This window comes from Gadus macrocephalus, chromosome 11, assembly GCF_031168955.1.
Source record: "Gadus macrocephalus chromosome 11, ASM3116895v1".
NCBI classification, from domain to species: Eukaryota; Metazoa; Chordata; class Actinopteri; order Gadiformes; family Gadidae; genus Gadus; species Gadus macrocephalus.
The window spans coordinates 23,080,435-23,099,163 of NC_082392.1; the positions used below are offsets into that span (position 1 = coordinate 23,080,435).

At 44.2% G+C, this 18,729-nt stretch overlaps 2 protein-coding genes across 4 annotated transcripts; both read left to right on the forward strand.

Moving 5' to 3' along the window:
* Window positions 1–1,385: 1,385 nt before the first annotated feature.
* LOC132468208 (uncharacterized) lies at window positions 1,386–4,268 on the forward strand. The gene has a single exon (XM_060065922.1). It carries the CDS (start codon window positions 1,386–1,388, stop codon window positions 4,266–4,268), a length of 2,883 nt encoding a protein of 960 aa, XP_059921905.1.
* A 3,017-nt stretch (window positions 4,269–7,285) lies between these two features.
* LOC132468207 (uncharacterized) lies at window positions 7,286–12,194 on the forward strand. Of its 3 annotated transcripts, XM_060065920.1 has the most exons (11): window positions 7,286–7,547; window positions 7,979–8,080; window positions 8,767–8,999; window positions 9,443–9,621; window positions 9,713–9,806; window positions 9,911–10,255; window positions 10,339–10,455; window positions 10,843–10,934; window positions 11,024–11,138; window positions 11,299–11,568; window positions 11,706–12,191. In XM_060065920.1, exons 1-8 carry the CDS (start codon window positions 7,322–7,324, stop codon window positions 10,864–10,866), a joined length of 1,320 nt encoding a protein of 439 aa, XP_059921903.1. In that variant the 5' UTR covers window positions 7,286–7,321; the 3' UTR covers window positions 10,867–10,934; window positions 11,024–11,138; window positions 11,299–11,568; window positions 11,706–12,191. The 3 variants fall into 3 exon arrangements, with proteins under 3 accessions (XP_059921903.1, XP_059921902.1, XP_059921904.1); XM_060065919.1 differs by having other exon boundaries at window positions 10,339–10,934; window positions 11,706–12,194; XM_060065921.1 differs by lacking the exon at window positions 7,979–8,080 and having other exon boundaries at window positions 10,339–10,934; window positions 11,706–12,194.
* The last annotated feature ends 6,535 nt before the right edge of the window (window positions 12,195–18,729 follow it).

The window sequence follows — 18,729 nt, forward strand, 5'->3', positions numbered from 1 at the left end:
AAGGCAAGTAAGATGTCCCGAAATGGCGAAGAGCACACAATTGCAGATGTACATTTCCCAGACATGGAGTCACACGCACCTGACAAGACAGAGTGTGTGCACGAGCACAGCTCAACCGTGCAGCCACAAGCGACTGAAGGCATCATAGTGGACAACCCCGCTTCCTCAGGAGAGCCACCATTAGGCCAAAGAGTCCGCAGAATGACGGAAAAGGGTCAAGAACAGCATGATGAGCAAGTAATAAAGGTTGCACATCGGTTCAGTGTGTGCTATGAGAAGTGGAAGGATGCCACTAAAGAAGCCAAGCAAGCGCTGAGTGGAAAGTGCTCAGACGACCTGCTAGATGGACAAATTACTAAAGTACGCAATACCTCTAGGAGTCTAAATGACGTTTATGACGATTGGAAACGCCTTGAGGTTCCTGACCTTAACACACGTCGCAAAATCGACACCTGTGAAACAGTAACAAAGAAGATGGTTAAGGATGCAATGGACCTTATAGATGCAAGGGAGGAAGCTACAGCCCATAGGCATACTACAAGTCAAAGACATGAAGAACATCGAGTCATTGAAGAGGTAATGTCTGTAGCCTCAGGAAGGACAGGCACTAGCTCTCGCCACACTAAGTGCTCCTCTGCAAGCAGGAAGAGTGCAGCTGCTGAGGTTGCTGCCAACAAAGCCACCTTAGAAGTACAGCTGGAGCAAGAGCATTATATTAAAGAGCTTCAGAGACTGGAAGTTGAAGCCGCTCAGCTAAAAGCCAAACAAGAGGCTGAAAATGCAGAGAGACAAAGAGTGCTAGAAGCCAAGCGCAGAGAACTAGATCGATTGGAGACTATTAAGAAGCTAAAGGCTGCTGAGGCACGACAGCAAGTATATGACCAGAGTATACATTCATGTCCGGCAACTAAGGGCGTGTCCATCGTGTCTCTGTGAAGAAAGAAGAAGTCAAGCCTCAAACTAGCCCACTGCGGCACCATTCTACACCACCAGCTGTAGCACAAGCAAGGCAAGAAAACAAATATGAAGATGGCACAGCAGCTCTCGTCAAAGCGCTCGCAGAAGCCATCAGTGCGAGTCGCATTCCTCTACCTGAACCTACAGTGTTCAGTGGTGACCCACTCCGATTCAACGACTGGAAAGTGTCCTTTCAGACGCTCGTTGACAGGAAGAACATACCAGCTGAAGAGAAGATATATTATCTACGCAAGTATGTGGGTGGATCTGCTAAAAGGGCCATAGAGAGCTACTTTTTACTTGGCACAGAGCCAGCATATTATGCAGCATGGGACATCCTAGAAGAGCGATACGGCAATCCATTCCTCATCGCCAAGGCCTTCAGAGAGAAGATCGACGCGTGGCCCAAGATAAGCTCCAAAGGCAGTATGGAACTTCAAGAACTCGCCGACTTCCTGCGCTGCTGTGAGGCAGCCATGTCTCAGATCAGAGGTCTTGAAATACTTAATGATTGCAACGAGAACCAGAAAATTCTCTCTAAACTCCCAGACTGGGTGACTTCAAGGTGGAATAGGAAAGTCATAGAAGCAGAAGAAGACACTCACATGTTCCCGAGCTTCAGCCAGTTTGTCAAGTTTCTCACACGTGAAGCTAAAATCGCTTGCAGCCCAATAACATCTCTTCATGCTCTTAAGCCAAGTGAAAGGATTCCAGACAAGTGTGTAAAGAGCGGAGGTCCTGGAGCAAAGGTGTTAGCAACCACCTCAGATGAGAAAGCCGTCGTCACAAGCTGTGTCTTCTGTGAGAAGGCAGGACACAGTCTACAAAGGTGTTACAAGTTTATGCAAGGGACAATCTTGGAGCGAATCAAGTTTGTTCAAGAAAATAAATTGTGTTTTGGCTGTCTCAAATTTGGCCACCGATCTAGAGATTGTAGAGAAAGAGACAGCTGCGACACCTGTGAGAGAAGACACCCAACTTGTCTTCATGACGATCGCACCAAGGAAGAAAGGATGTCTACAAGATCTGACAGAGCAAGGTACAGTGACAAAGACAAAGAAGAGTACAAAGAAAGGAAGAATGAACAGTCACAAGACCAGTCAGAGAGACCATCACGTGAGGCGACGGCACTTAGAGTCATCCAGAATGTTGGAGACACGCATACCTCCACAATAATTCCAGTGTGGGTGTCATCTACAAGTGTACCAAGTCGTGAAGTTCTGGTGTACGCACTCCTTGATACACAAAGTGACACAACCTTTATCCTCGACGAGACAGCGAAGGCTCTCAATGCTAGGAGTGAACCAGTTCAGCTAAACCTCTCCACGTTGGCTTCAAGAAACACAATCGTGTCCTGTCGGAAGCTAGCTGGTCTACAAGTTAGAGGTTTTTATTCAGACAAGATAATCACTCTTCCAGTGACTTACTCAAGAGAGTTTATCCCTGCAAACAGAGACCATATTCCCACACCAGATACGGCGAAAGCATGGCCTCATCTTGAACACATTGCAGATGAGATCGCTCCTCAGCAAAGCTGTGATGTCGGCCTGTTAATTGGCTACAACTGTGCCCAAGCCCTCGTTCCAAGACAAGTGGTGCCTGGTGAGGAACACCAGCCGTTTGCACAAAAGACAGACTTGGGCTGGAGTGTAGTGGGATATGGCAACCCGTGTCTCAACTATGGAGATGCAATTGGAATAAGCCACCAAGTCATGGTGAAGCAAGTGATGCCAGGTCTACCGTCCTCTTCAGACCTCACAAAGGAAGTGCACTATGTCTGTAGGACACAGATCAAAGAAGTTCTCTTACCTGCAGATGTCATCAAGATGCTGGAGTCTGACTTCGTTGAAAGAGAGTCGGAAACCAGCCCCATCTCTCAAGAAGATCTAAGGTTCCTGTCAAAAATGGAAAAGAGCATCAAGTTAAAGAGCGACGGTCATTACGAAATGCCGCTGCCATTCAAGAAAGAAAGACCTAACTTACCTGATAATAAGATCTGTGCTATCCATCGTCTCAGGTGCCTAGAAAGAAGGCTGAGAAGAAACGACCAGTACTACAAAGACTACAAGACCTTCATGGATGAGACCATAAGACGCGGAGATGCAGAAAGGGTCCCGGAGGAAGACATCCACAAAGCTCCTGCTTGGTACATTCCGCATCATGGGGTGTATCATCCACAAAAGCCTGGGAAGATACGTGTTGTCTTCGATTGCTCCGCCAAGTACCAAGGAACGTCCTTGAACGACCACCTCCTGACGGGTCCTGAGTTGACAAACACCTTGGTGGGAGTTCTGTATCGCTTCCGAAGAGGTCCTGTGGCAATCATGTGTGACATCGAACGCATGTTTCACCAGTTCCATGTTAAGGCAGAAGACCAAGATTACCTGCGGTTCCTTTGGTGGGACAATGGAGATCTCGAAAGCCAACCTTCCATCTATCGGATGAAAGTCCACTTGTTTGGTGCAGCATCGTCACCTGGCTGTGCCAACTATGGGCTGAAGCATGTCGCTGCTGAAGGACAAGGAAACTTTAGTGACGTCACCATAAAGTTCATTCAACGGAACTTCTACGTGGATGATGGATTGTCAAGTGTAGCATCCGAAGACCAAGCGATCCAACTGGTGAAAGAAGCAAGAGAACTTTGCAGCACAGGCAAACTCCGGCTGCATAAGTTTATCTCTAACAGCAAGAAGGTCCTAGACGCAATCCCAAAAGAAGAATGTGCTGCAGCTGCCAAAGACAAGGACATGGCACTGGGTGAACTGCACATGGAAAGAGCACTCGGTGTGCAGTGGTGCGTGGATTCTGATGAGTTCCAGTTCAGAGTAATCGTCAAGGAGAATCCACTTACTCGAAGAGGAGTCCTGTCCACAGTCGCTTCAGTCTACGACCCTCTTGGATTTGTGGCACCGTTCATCTTGTTGGGAAAGCAGATCCTGCAGCAGATGTGTCGTGACAAGCTCAGTTGGGATGACACCTTACCTGATGACCTACGACCTCTGTGGGAAAGCTGGCTTCAAGACCTGCGAAATCTAGCCGAGGTGAAGATTCCAAGATGCTACGTTCCATCAAGCTTCAAGGTCCAACACTACGAACTCCACCATTTCGCCGATGCCAGTGAGTCAGGCTATGGAGAGTGCTCGTACCTCAGAGCAGTGAGTACGTCAAGTGAAGTCCACTGTTCCTTTGTAATGGGAAAGTCGAGAGTCGCTCCTACTAAGGTCACAACCATACCAAGACTCGAGCTGTCAGCAGCAGTGGTAGCTGTCCGCACCAGTGACATGCTCAAGAAAGAACTGGAAATAGAATGACTACAAGAAGTCTTCTGGACTGATTCAAGAGTGGTCCTTGGTTACATCAATAATGAAGCCAGAAGATTTCACGTGTTTGTGGCAAATCGTGTGGAACGCATCAAGCAAAGCACAGAGTCTACACAATGGAAGTATGTGGCTTCAGAAGATAATCCAGCAGACTACGCCTCAAGAGGTCTCACAGCAGAGCAACTGGTATCCTCTAACTGGTTCACAGGCCCAGACTTTCTTTGGCAGAAGGAGTTACCAAGTGGAGATGTCAAGGTGGGAGAGATCACATATGACGATCCTGAGCTTAAGAAGGTCCATGTTCTCGACACCCAGGCGAAAGAAGTCAAGTCGCTGCTAGATCGCCTACACAAGTTTTCAGACTGGTCCAAAATGGTGAAAGCTATCGCCAGACTCCAGCGCCATGTGAAAGAAATTAAAGGGCTTCAGCCAAAGTCCTGTGAAGCCTGCAGTTTGGAGGAAAGGAGAGAAGCGGAGTTGACAATAATCAAGATGGTTCAAGAAGCAACCTTCTCACAAGATATACAGTTACTCCAAAGTGACAAGGAGACGCCAGTCAAGGGCAAAGCCAATAAGTTGCACCGGTTAAGTCCATTCCTGGATGACCAAGGTGTCCTCAGAGTTGGAGGCCGCTTAACTTATGCTGCCCTACATCCACAGGTGAAGCATCCAGCGGTCCTTCCAAAGGACAGTCATGTGTCAAATTTACTTGTCAAGCACTATCATGAAAGAGTGTACCATCAAGGACGAGGAATGACCATGAATGCGCTCCGATCTAATGGCATATGGATACTGGGCTGCAGCAAGGCTGTATCATCCCATATCTACAAGTGCACTAAGTGCAGGAAGTTCAGAAGATGCACTGAACAGCAGAAAATGTCAGACCTTCCAGAGGACAGAATGGAAACAGCTCCTCCATTCACCTACTGCGGTATGGACTGTTTTGGACCATTTTACGTAAAGGAAGGAAGGAAAGAGCTAAAGCGTTATGGATTGTTACTTACCTGCATGTGTTCCAGAGCGGTTCACGTTGAGATGCTTGACGATATGACCACGGATGCCTTCATTAACGCATTGCGTTCATTCATCGCCATTCGTGGAAAGGTACGTCAGATAAGAAGTGATCAAGGAACAAACTTCGTCGGAGCAAGACGAGAGTTTGCTGAAGCATTGAAAGAAATGGATCAGGAAGAGCTCAAGCAGCTTGGATGTGAGTTCATCATGAACACCCCAGCTTCAAGTCATATGGGTGGCGTCTGGGAAAGACAAATTCGCACCATAAGAAGTGTCTTGACGTCCATTCTAGAACAGTCAGCTACGCAGCTTGACTGCTCCTCTCTAAGAACGTTCCTGTATGAAGTCATGGCAATAGTGAACAGTAGACCTCTGAGCACTGATTGTCTAAATGATTCATCCAGTCCAGAGCCCCTGACACCAAACCACATTTTGACCATGAAGTCCACGATACTCGCTCCACCTCCTGGGAAGTTCGTCAAGGAAGATCTATACCTACGCAAGAGATGGCGTCGAGTTCAATTCTTATCCAACCACTTTTGGACAAGATGGAAGAAGGAGTACCTCCTGAGCCTCCAACAGAGACAGAAGTGGACCAAAGATCGCAGGAATGCAAAGGTCGGCGATGTTGTACTCCTGCAAGATGATACTACACCACGTAACCAGTGGAGGATGGCAAAGGTTATCGAAGTGTACCCAGGAAAGGATGGGAAGGTGCGAAGACTCAAGTTGCTCATCAGCGACTCAACCCTTGATGAGAAAGGAAAGCGTATCTCCAAACCTGTCCACCTGGAAAGGCCCATCCATAAGACGGTGACGCTGATGGAAGCAGACTGAAGACTCCGACCCCTCTCTTTCTTTTCCTCCCCTCTCTCTCTCTATCTGTCTCACTACAGGTGCAGTCATGGTGATCGTTCTCTGGGGAAGCCAAGGACTGAAGTTTAGTTTTTTTTGTTTATCCTTTCTACGCAGTATGTTGTCTCTCAATAGTTGAAGAAAATCATATACATGTGATATGTTTTGGTGGGAGTGTAACTGCCTCTGTGTCAGTCAGCGCGGTATTTCTGAGTTATTTATTTTGGTAGGAACCAAAGTTCTCTAAGGCGGAACCTTTGTTTTTGTATCGCCCGTTTCCGTCAGGACATACTTTAGCGTAACACTCATCAAAAAAGTCCGCTGATTTAGTACATGTTTTTCAGTGCTGATGCATCTGCAAAATAGCTCTTAGCATCAAGATAAACAATCCTACAGAGTAATGCCAAGCTACACAACTTTCCTCTTGCAATGCAGCTACTAAGGTATGTTTTGCTGACGTTTTTTGTGTGTGTTTTCTGTTCTTGTTTGTATTAAATTGTTTTTATACAGCTAAGGGCTAACACCGTTAAGGGCTAACACATGTTGGGCTTAGTTAGATTGGTCTTTGTGTTTTGTTGTATTATATGTAACCAAAGTGTATTGTGTATACAGTAGCCTAATTGAAAGTGACGACATTACCAGGACAATGTTGGGATATTACTGTATGGCTTGTTATTATTTTGACTAGTGATTATTGTATTTGCGTATTATGTTTTTTGATTACAGTTTTCACGGTCTGGATGAACCAAATAAATCCTGCCAGTAAACAAAAAGGAAACTCGTTGCTGTCGTTTGTACTGAGGGAATTATAATTGTGCTTATAAATTCTAATAATTTGAATGTAAATTCCATGTTTTTGCGACAGAATAACAGACAATATCCATGTTGCACACTTTAATTTAGTTTTTAAATATTATGTATTATTTTGAGTCTTTCCTTGAAGCGCTAAACCACTCACAGGGTGACGACTTGGATGATCAGGAAACAGCACCAGCACCACCACGAGCTTCCTGAGGCCCCGTTTACACGAGGACGCTTGCGGGTGAAAACGACGAAATATTTTATCGGAAGTGCCCCCTAGCTCCGAACTGGCCCGGAACCGGCTCAGATTTTGCGGCGGTGTGAAAGGGGCATCAGAGAGGTGGGCGAAAGAGAGACCCCGGCTGGTGATTACCATGGTGGCACAACAAAATGCGGAAACTGGGATCTGCCAACAGTGTGGCAGCAGTCCAGCTGCTGTCCGTTGTCGTGACTGCCGACCACACCCACTCTTATGTGCTGAGTGTGATGTCAGTTTACACAGAAACCAGGTGTTCCACAACAGGGATGCAACAATAGCTGGATTCTTTCAGCCATTGCCTCCAACAACCTGTGTCGTAGAGAGGGTTCTTTCCCAGTGTGGTAAGCTGTAGTGTCCCATTTAGGGCTGCACAATTGTTGCAATCGTAATCGCAATATGATCCAACGCAACTGCCCAATCGTATAATCTGCAAATAATCATGCATAGGTACATTTCTGTCACTTGACTTTTATATTCACGTCATCCTCCTTGACTGTGCCACTTAATCGCAGTAATCGCTTTATCTGTCAGAAAAAACGCAATTATGTATTTTCCCCATATTGTGCAGCCCTAGTCCCATTCTCAGATTTGTTTATTTCAATAAATTCACAGTATAATAGGCTTCACAGGAATATTTTAAGTACTTTTTCTGAAACACACTTGATGAACTTTTATCTTAAAGCTTTTCAAAGTATTGATTTTTAAATGATTACAGAATACTTCCCAGTTAGTACATAGGATGATGCATGTCTTTAATCCCTGCATCTTTCAGTGTGTATTGTGCCGTTGGAGATGCCCGAGAAAATATGTACTTGTTCTCCGGGAACGTTGAGTGTCAACCCAGGAAAAGTTGTTGCTGTGGTTACAATAAATGGTAAGAATTAAATGAACTTGGGGGAACCCATGTTCATTTCTATTGACTTTGTAAATGTGTCCTGATTTATTTCTATTCAAATGTGTCCAATAGAGGTCTGCACTGGACCGATTTTTCAGTCCTGCGGCCCCCCCGTTCCCGCAATATTTTGTCCGGTTCCCGCAATAATGTGTCATTTTTAGTCCCGCTCCCGCCCGCATCTGTAACCGTGTATCCCGCTTCCGCCGGCGAAAGACCTCAGAAGGGATGTTCAGTTTTGGCTTCTGTCTCACAAAAGAGCCACTTGACAACTGAGAAAGACTGCCAGATGTCTGATTTTAAGTTTCTCGGTTCGGAATGTACTACAGGGGAGATGGTGATGTAGGCTACCTTTCTTTAGAAAGGCACTTCAATCTGAAGTAGCCCAGTGGTGTCCCCTTCTTCTGTCATGCTTTCAATTTCAAGTTTCAGTAGCAGGAAAGAATTGAACCCACAAATAAACAACACTATCTGTCAGTTAGGATGCTTCAACCTAGTTTTTTATTGCTGCCTGATAGAACATCCAGCTCAACTATAATTAGATACACTATTTTTATATGTTATTTTACTCACATTTTCATTTGCGGAAGTGCAGTGAATCATCTGTTCCTCCCGCACCAGCAAACACACCTCTCATCCCATATACAATGTGTTCTTGATTTTTCTAGGACGATATGATCTCTGTATGCCTGAGATGAAATGCGAGGCATGCAAAGCCACTTGGAGCGCTGGAGTCGATGACTTGGTCCGTAATGACTACTGGCTTGCGACCCTTCACTTCTCCACGGTGTACTCTACCGATGTGTTTCATTCACATGAAGAGTTGAAGATGGCAGCAGCAGGACTTTCCTGTCAAGCCTTTTTGAGAATGCTTGATCAACGAACTGTCCGCTTCGGCCGTGTGAGTATTAGTGGTGGGAATCACTACCAACTAGTATGACGAGTATAGCAGAGTGACTATGGTGACATTATCAACACATTGATTATTATAATTGGTGCATGGTGATGATATCACAACACAGTGATTCAGCTATACTCAATACATTGATAGAACATCATCTAAGATTCAAAGTCTTTGTGTAAAAACTACTGCTCAGTAAAAAATCTAAAAGAAAAAGCTCTAAATTCGTACACTACATGTACAGTAGTATTATCGCAATTAACTCAATCACTCAAAACATGTATTTCAATCAGACCCGTGTATAAGATCCTTGTCACGTCATCGTCATGCAGATTGCATTCAGAAACATTCTGAAAATTGTAAATGTATACATTTAGACTACAGTATCATGTTTTGATAAAATACTGTGAAATATGTTGACATGTTTTACTGTTCTGAAACAGACTGGGAAGATCACAGCAGACAGCTTCAGAAAAAGCTTTTTGGAGTGGGAGGCTGTTAGATTTGAAGTCGACAAGATATGCAGGGAGGAGCCTTTTGTCTGTCCTGCATGCACCCCAGACATGCTTGCCGTTTCAGTGGACGGAAATCGCAAGCACTACCGCTTTAAGAATGCAGCAAGGTGCTAAAAAAATGTGTGTAATTTCCAGTGTTGTTAAAGTTACCTTTGCTGTGTCATATTGACGGTCAATGTGTACCTCTCTTTCATTTAGATCTGAGGAGCAAGCCTTATTTGATGGCATCTTCATTGCAAAAGATGATGAAGTAGAGAGATTTGTGGATTACATTCATTCTACCACCAACCATGTAAACTTCTATAATATTTCTAAAAACACCACCAATAACATCCTACCGTTGATATTGTTTGGGTGAGTCCTGACCATTTATATCAACCGTTTTCCATGTTTTAGGTCTCTGGAAGAGGTGTCTGTGGAGGGGAGTGTTTAGCAGCCAGAGAAACATCTCAGAGATCCTCGAGTAAAATTGATGAGGAGGGACTTGAGCTTGCGGTGCGTCGACATGGAGTTTTTCTCTGCGCTCTCAACATGTTCAGGGGAGAAATCTACGCTTATCCCCTCTACCTGCAGAACAAGCTGGCAAATAAGCCAATAACCTTTTTTGCCATGGATGTTACATGCAAGTACTGGCCCTACCTCAACAAAGTGGCAAAAAGCTGCCCGGAGCTCCAGCACCTTCTTGACATGAAGCCATTCCTGTCAGTGTTTCATGCTAAAGCCCATGACTTTAAATGTGAGGTAAGAAAACATTACCATCTCATTGAATGTCCCTGAACACCTGGAAAGGTATGTTGGCAGCTTATAAATATTTTCTTTAATAGTTTAAATGGAGTGGAGCTTACCAGCAAGGGGCTGGATTGACACTTGGGGAGGAGGTTGAGCAGTGCAACGCCTTCCTCTCTAGGATTGCTGTGATGACAAACATGTGTCCAAAGCAGGTAAGTTTACCACACACTGCACTTCTTAGATTGAAAGTGTTATAAGGAAAGTGTAGCAGCTGCAAATCTCCACCTTCTCACCCTGTTAACAAAAGCACTCAAATGACTGTACCTCCAGATTCTTGTAATTATGGTGAGCTTTGTTGAGGTCACTCATTTTCCGACTCTACGCCAAATGTCTCGAGACACTGACTTTTTTGACACTCTCCTGCGCCATTTGTCTACTGTCATGCAACACCATACCAAGCTACTTGATTACTCTTCTCCCCCACCGTCAACTCTCTGCTAATAATTTGTTCTGTTCACTTGACAAGAAAAAGGCACAAGACTGCAGGTGAGGGACATGTAGTAAAAAACAGATGAGTTTATTTTTTTTATTTTTTGCAGGTCGCACAGACATGCTTACGCTGATGGCCATGCGCTGGAATCAGCAAAAGTTTAATAACTTGGCTACTTCACTTGCCCGCCGATATCAGAAGGTAGACATGAGTCATTTTTTTTCTTATATTGTAGATACCTTCTATTGTATATTTGTGTAGGGATAACATTTTTCTTTTGCTATTTAAAGGCCACAAAAGGCCTGGAAAGCCGGCTTCAGGACCTGGAGGTCATGAGAATCCAACTGGCAGTGACACAGGTTGAAGTTGAGGGCTGGGTCACTGACGTAAAAGAGTGGGCAGAAGGTGAGAGTTATACTATTACTGATCAATGTGTCAGTTCTGCAGAAAAAAAGGAGAATCTTTATGACTTCCCTGTGGCCTTCTGTGTTACATTGAGACTTAGCTAATTTCAGTTAGCACCATGAAAATGTAAGTGAAATGTTTACACTTCTTTTCTTCTCAGCAACAACATCCCAAAAGAATGCAGATTTTGACGCGGTGACTAGTAGACTGGAGGTGCTGGTGGCCAGCATTAAAAGGTCCCAGCGCCTTTACAAAGACACCGATGGCAGCAAAGGTCGGGCCCGGATTCGGCGCAAAATCAGAGAGGAGAAGGCCATTCTTGGCTCTGTTGCTGACAAATACAACAGCATGGTTCCAGATGCAGAGAGAATCGTCTTTGACAGCATTCTCTCTGAGGAGACAGTTTGGCCGTGGCAACTTTCACATGGTGGTATGTAAGCAAATCAGTTGACAATTTCGTATGATTCACATAGTAGCACAGAGCCGATTATGCCTTATTTCAGATGATCTCAGAAATTCTTTGAAAAATAATCGTACTTTGGCTTATTTTCCACAACTGTATCCCAGACAATGTAGATTTGAAAACCAAGAGGAAGGCGTTTGACGTTGTGATGTGCTGAAGTTCTTCAAGGAAAGTGGTCAAATCCGGGATAGCTTTTAACAGTTACTTTATTTGGTAAAGTATTTCGGTATGGTAACTAATACTATGGAGCAAAAGGAGGTGGAAGCGTGTCTTGCACGTGCTGAGCGTCTCCTAGCTGATCATAAACATTAACCCTATGTCTGTAAGCTGCCGAGAAGATTCTGATGAGCCCTTGGCTCGATGTAGACTGTTATGGTCGAATGCACATGGCCTGGAAGGAGTGGGAGGAGCCGGTGTGACGTATTACCCTCGGCTTCCTCACTTGTCTGTGGTGCTGCCTTCTGTGGATGGAGCAGCTATTGCAGCCTACAGTAAGGTCATGCTCCCCTTGTGGCTATGTATAGTATTTACGGCTTATATGTTTGGTCCTGCTTCCTAGGGTCTATGTGTGGGTAGCTCAGGTTCTTAAAATACGTAACAGATGGCAATAAGGAGACTTGAGGAGGAGAGGAAGATTGTTATTGCCGAGATGGCAAAGCATTGGAAATCTCTCTCCACTCGTGCAGACACGCTCAACGAGATGTCATGCTGGTTTTCCAGTGAGCCATTGCAAAGTACGTATTTAAGTAACATGTTGGAATACTATACTGTACATTGTTATACGTATTTTTTCCTGAGATTTCTAATGTGGCCCTTATCTTTTTGGTTTTACTCCCATAAGGTGAGCTGTGGGGTTTAAATGAAGAAGGGATCAAGGGTCTCCACAGCTTAACTTTGAAAAAGAAGCAAGCAGTCACCACAATGATGAAGCATGCGAGAGACTGTTACGCTCAAGTTTTGACAGGAACCAGTATGGACTTCCAGAGGGACTGGGATGGATACGACAGTGACTCTGAAATGTCAGACGAGTGAACTTGGCTTTCATTGCTTCTGACATCCTGACGTGACTAGAACAATTGATGAACTGCTCAACTTTGCTTCTCGCGTACTTCATTTTATTTTTTTAATTAAAAAAAATTGAAATTCTTGTCTGGGTGGCATCCACACACAACAATATGTACTGTAAACATGGGGGTTGTCAATGTCATCAATATTCAGTCTTTAATCATCCAGTATCCCTTATGATTGCAGACATTTTTCTATCATGAAAGACACCTTTTAATGAATTTAACCAACCCACTGTTTCTCTTCTACATGTATGCAATATATGATGCTGTATCATGGCTGAAGAGCAAGTATAATATACTTTGGAAGTGAACCAAGCTGCACTGATTAATTGCTATTTGTACTGTTTTTATTGATGCTATTATGAACTTACACTCCATAAACAAACTGAAAGCTGCTACACAGACCGACATCATTTTTATCCCTGTCATGTATAAGCATATCTTTATGAGTACATAATGTTTCCATGTATTATATCATGTGCTGATATGAAATAAACATTGATAAACAAAAGTTCCTAAATCACCAGAGGTGGGGGTAAGTCACTTATGTGCAAGTCACAAGCAAGTCTCAAGCCATAACCTTCAAGTCTCAAGCAAGTCCCAAGTCACTGTGGTGAGAATCAAGCAAGTCACAAGTCAAGTCATTGCTCAGGTCAAGCAAGTCACAAGTCAAGTCATACAAAAATCTGATGATCTAACCCAGTTTCCACATTAAAAAATCGGTAAAGAGAGTGGTTCATAAGTTGAGTTTTATTTCAACATTAACAATAACAATGTCTTAACATTAACAATAACTCAAACTATTCAAAACATTCCAAAACCATTATGTGAATAGGCCCAAAACTGAAGGCAGCTCTGTCCATCACAAATTTCCAGGTAGTGGTTCAACTGAGTTTGGGGACTGGAACTTGAACCCTCTTAATTTTTTTGCGGTATGCTGAGAACAGCCCAGTCTGACGCTCTGGCTCTGACGGTGTAATTTTACTTGAAAATAACTTGAAATCCTTATCATAACCCACTTACAGCCACTGAGTTAGAAGTAGCCTACTGACATGAAAATTAAACAAGTCAATCATCTGTGGAACGGGCAGGGCTCGAAAAACTCCAGCCAATGATTTTCAGAACCACCGAGTGGCATTGGACAGTAAGTACGTCAATCAAATGGTCGTACTGCACTCCCCCTCCCCTGCAAGTGACCCCTTCATGCACGTGCACGTACTCAAAGCTCATGACCAAGAGCAAGCTTCTGTTTGCTGTTATCCTGCGGAAGCTACTGGAGCTAGCTAACTAGCTAATCCACATTTGGACCTAGCACTAGAAGACAACCCTAAACTCCAACCTAGCTAGCCTGGCTCACTCTCGCGCATCTGTGTTCGCGCTCGTGCGTGATTGCGCGTCCATGTACTTGGAATGGGTGGAGTCAGAGTCAGCGTTGAAGGAGACCATTTGAGTTGTGTGTTTTTAAAATCTGCTGGCGTATCGCAAATCCCATATCCAACCTTTAATCTAACTTTAAAAAAGTCATTTCGAGTCATCTGTCTCAAGTCTAAGTCAAGTCTCAAGTCATGAAGACCAAGTCAAAGTCAAGTCGAGTCTTTTATCAGTGTTAGTCTATGGCGACACATTAGTGGCATAAAGCACTCATGTGATAAAAGATGCATTCAGGCGTATTATATTATTCCACACGCGAAGATATTAACTGCGAGCGCGCAAATGATCTCTGCGCGCACGCAAATTACCTCTGCGCGAGCAAAACAGCCTCTCGCGTGCGCAAAACAGCCTCTCGCGCGTAACAGCCTCTCGCGAATGATGTTCTGCTCTCGCACGCGAACTTAGTTTTGGCACTATGGGGGAACCAAGGCAGGGCGGGCTTTCCTATGATTGGCCGTTTCTGAAGCGCGATATTTGATTGACAGCCCTCCTCTCATTCAATTCTGAATTGTACAGTAAATGGCTGAGACGATAGTTACTATTGTAACTCTAGATTCTATGAGTATAGGCGCAGCCTTTTAAGGCTATCGCTATTGGGTTATCCCTAGGCGTGAGCCGTAGCACTGAAAAATGTGTAATCCCCGCCTGCCAACAGCGTGGGCCTCAATTACGTCCGCGTGCGGCGTGCCTCAACGACGTCCGCATTTCGCAGATATAGTCGGGCGCCGGCGGACGTTCTGCTCCCAATAAACAGCTTTTCTTCAGCTATTTAAAGGACAATGAGGCCGACACTTAAAAGATTGCGCCTATACTCATAGAATCAAGAGTTACAATACGTAACTATCGTTTCAGCCATTTACTGTACAATTCAGAATTGAATGAGAGGAGGGCTGAGGAGGGCTGTCAATCAAATATCGCGCTTCAGAAACGGCCAATCATAGGAAAGCCCGCCCTGCCTTGGTTCCCTCCCCCATAATGCCAAAACTAAATTTGCGCGCGAGAGCAGAACATCATTCGCGAGAGGCTGTTACGCGCGAGAGGCAGTTTTGCGCGCGCGGAATTAATTTGCGCGTGCGAGAGGCTGTTTTGCGCGCGCAGAGATCATTTGCGCGCTCGCAGTTCATATCTACGCGTGTGGAATAATATAATACGCCCGAATGCATCTTTTATCACATGAGTTCTTTATGGCAATCATGTGTCGCCATATTAGTCAAGCAAGTCTCAAGTCCTCAAATTTGCGACTCGAGTCTGACTCGAGTCAAGTCATGTGACTCGAGTCCAAATGTGCCGATATGAAGCCAATTTCACACACCTCACCTGCTGTGGTAAGTCTAAGGCAGCAGAAATCCTCAGAAACGACACTACAGATGCCATATTTGGCTGTTAATTCTGATGCATAAGTTCTTAAGTCATGTTCAGCCCACAACTTGCAAATGTGACTTAATTCTAGTGCTAGCAAAACTTAAACTGTACACAGGAATGTATTAGCACTACAATATATTATAAATTGGATCATCCAGGATCATCCTGTCAGACTGGGGAGCTTTTAAAAGAAAAGCTCCACAGTCTGATACATCTGAATCTGAGCCCTCAACATCGTCTGGTCAGTCAGTGGAGGAGGTAGACACCACCAGCAAGATGAAGAAACGACAGTATGATGACAATTACCTCATGTTTGGATTCATCTTTACTGGAGAGCTGTCATGTCTTCTCCCCCTGTGCCTGTTATGTGGTACGAAATTGTCCAACCATGCTATGGAACCCAGCAAGTTTAAAAGTCATCTGTCAACAAATCACCCATCACTTGCCAACCAAATTAGGGAATACTATTTTCGTTTGAAAAGCGAACACATCCGACAAGAGCAGGTGATGTTCAAGTGTGCAAAAGTCAGCTACCTGAAAAATGATAGGCCCACAAGCAGCTAAAGAGATCGCAAAGGTACCACTTTCAAACTCCACCATTGGAAGGCGCATAGATGACATGTCGGCAGACATAGAACGTGGTCGTTGACGTGGTCTTAGAGAAAATAAGGCTATGTGGGAAATTCTCTCTGCAAGTTGATGAGTCAACAGACGTGAGTGGCCACGCACAACTTTTGGGATTTGTGAGATTTATTGATGGAGGAGAAATTTGTGAGAACTTTTTATTGTGTTTGCCGCACAAAACAACGGGAGAGGTAATATACTGTGTTATAACAGAGTACCTTGAACAGGGAGGTCAAAGTTGGAAAAATTGTATCAGTGTCTGCATCGATTGCTCTGCTGCGATGACCGGCAATGTCAAAGGTTTTATCAGCAGGATCAGAGAGCAAACCAAAATGTCTGCACAACACATTTTTTCCTTCCCCGGGAGGCACTGGTTGCCAGGGGTTAAAATGAACTAAACGTCTCGAAAATCATTTTGAACCGTCCCCAATTTTTCCCATAAATCCTTTTTACATTTTGAGTTGTTACTGACTGATAATATAATAAAAACACAACCCATTATGTTGATGAAATAATATATTTATTTCCAGATGACAAGCAACACCCTCAGTCGCATAGCAGCAGACTCTTGCACTGCTTGCTGCTCGAGCAGCCCGAGACTGCTTTATATGTCATCTTATGCACGCCTTTTTTGCGGCATGGTCCGCGCGTTTACACTGCCCGAGGTAAATTGCCTGCTTGAGCTAGAACCCCAATGAACCCTCCCGGACCCTACACACATTGGCGGTTTATTGGGTTTCATTTCATGATGTAAATGCGATGGCTCCGCGGTTCCAGGGGGGACTTGGGTAGAGGTGTTGCGCTGTCTCCAAAGAGAACGCAGCATATCATCATTAGCAGTTCTAACTGAAAAGAAAAGAATCCGCGAGCTGCTGATCATGTAAGAGAAGGTGATGCAGTCGCATTAAACAAAGACGTTGAAAGATGGTGCGTCCCTAGCAACCTGACGTTGTTGAAACATGCGAGCAAGCTGATAAAATCTTCCTAATAACTATAAAACTAAAGATCAGACACAATCACTGACTGAAGATTATGCAAGTAAAAAGTATATTTCTCGTTAGAAATGTTTTTAGAAACACGTTTAACGGTGAATCGGTCCTAAAATATTGCATTTCCCATTCAGATAATAAAGATTAATAAAGATCATACACATTCACTGACTGAAGATTATTCAAGGAAAAAATAAATTTCTCGCAAGAAATGTCATTAGAAACACGTTTAATGGTGAATCTGTCAAACAAATCAATAGACAATAGTTGCATAACGTGACGGCATCACCGTTGATAGACATTGATTTCCTTTCATCTATATCGGGGGTCGGCAATAGGCGGACCGCGGTCCGGGTCCGGACCCAACTGACGTCCTCTCCGGACCGAGACACAATTGCAACAATAATATTAATAATGCGATTTTTTTTTATATACCGTATTGGTCCGAATATAAGACTGCCTTTTTTCCAATCGAAATAGGTCAGAAAAAGTCGGGTCGTCTTATATTCGGGGTCTAGTATTCAGAGCGCAGTTTCTCTTCTTCGCCTCTCCCTTTAAATGTCACTACACATTCGCGGCCGCAGGTTGCGCCAGAAATTGGTTCCGGGAAGAAGTAGTCCAGCGTCCTTAACAACCAGACCGTTACCGGTGTTTAAAGACAGGCTGACCATTAGAGACAAGTGGCTCAAAAGTGGGTCAGGTCAATCAACAACAGCGGAGGAGCTATGATGCCAATTTTGAAATAATGGTCGTCAATAAGGCAGAGTCAAGTAACAACTGCCAAGCTGCCAAGATGTTTGGGGTCACGGAGTGTAACGTAAGAAGATGGCGAGCACCAAAATAACGTCTCAAAGACGTCAACAGTCAGCGCAAATCCTACCGTGGTCCTCAAAGTGGCCGTTTCAGTGAGGTTGACCGGAGAGTTTTTGAAAACGTCAGAGAAAACGCGCTTTGGGCGGAGCCGGTGGAAGCGGAGCAGCTGGGGAGCGATGACAGCGAGAGCAAACACAGCGGGGCAGAGGACGTGTGCTAGACAGAGATCGGAGGAGAAGTTTGGCGAATTTTGGTTAAGTTTAGTTAAATATGTGGCCTGTATTTTTCTATGTCATTTAAAAATGTTCCCAATGTTGCTTGATATTAATTTTGAATCATACTGTACATATTTTGCCTTGAAAGTGCCGTGGCCTTTACTGGCATTATTATTATTGTCATTGATATAACAAGTGTTTAATTCACTGTTCTTTGTTCTGCAAATCTGGTCTGCAAATCTTTTTTTCTAAATGTTTGTGTTGAAAAACGGGGGGTCGTCTTATAATCAGGGTCGTCTTATATTCGGACCAATACGGGTATATATAATTTTGACCAAGAGATTTTAACAACTAATGTTTGGGTGACTTTTATAAACCCGTTAAATACATTAAATTAACTATAACTTTATGGTAGGCTATGTTTTTGTTTAAACCTTATAATGCCAGTAGCCAATCAGATGATAGCCTGCCCTACGAGCTGTGCGACTGGTGCACGCAAGCGCGGCAAAATTGACAGAAGAAAAGAGTGCCTTCAGTGAGAGAGAAAGCTTCATTGCAGTTCAAGAGAAAGATGGCGTGCTCTAAGAAGAGAAAGGTAGATTGTGAGAACAGAGCTTTTAAAGAGGA

What these genes read in the sequence shown, in the direction of transcription:
- LOC132468208 (XM_060065922.1), top strand. Translation starts at nt 1,386, where the DNA reads ATGGAACTTCAAGAACTCGCCGACTTCCTGCGCTGCTGTGAGGCAGCC.
- LOC132468207 (XM_060065919.1), top strand. Translation starts at nt 7,322, where the DNA reads ATGGTGGCACAACAAAATGCGGAAACTGGGATCTGCCAACAGTGTGGC. An exon ending in GAACTGTCCGCTTCGGCCGT is followed by an intron (nt 9,000 to 9,442) that starts GTGAGTATTAGT and finishes GTTCTGAAACAG; the next exon opens with ACTGGGAAGATCACAGCAGA. An exon ending in CCCATGACTTTAAATGTGAG is followed by an intron (nt 10,256 to 10,338) that starts GTAAGAAAACAT and finishes TTTCTTTAATAG; the next exon opens with TTTAAATGGAGTGGAGCTTA.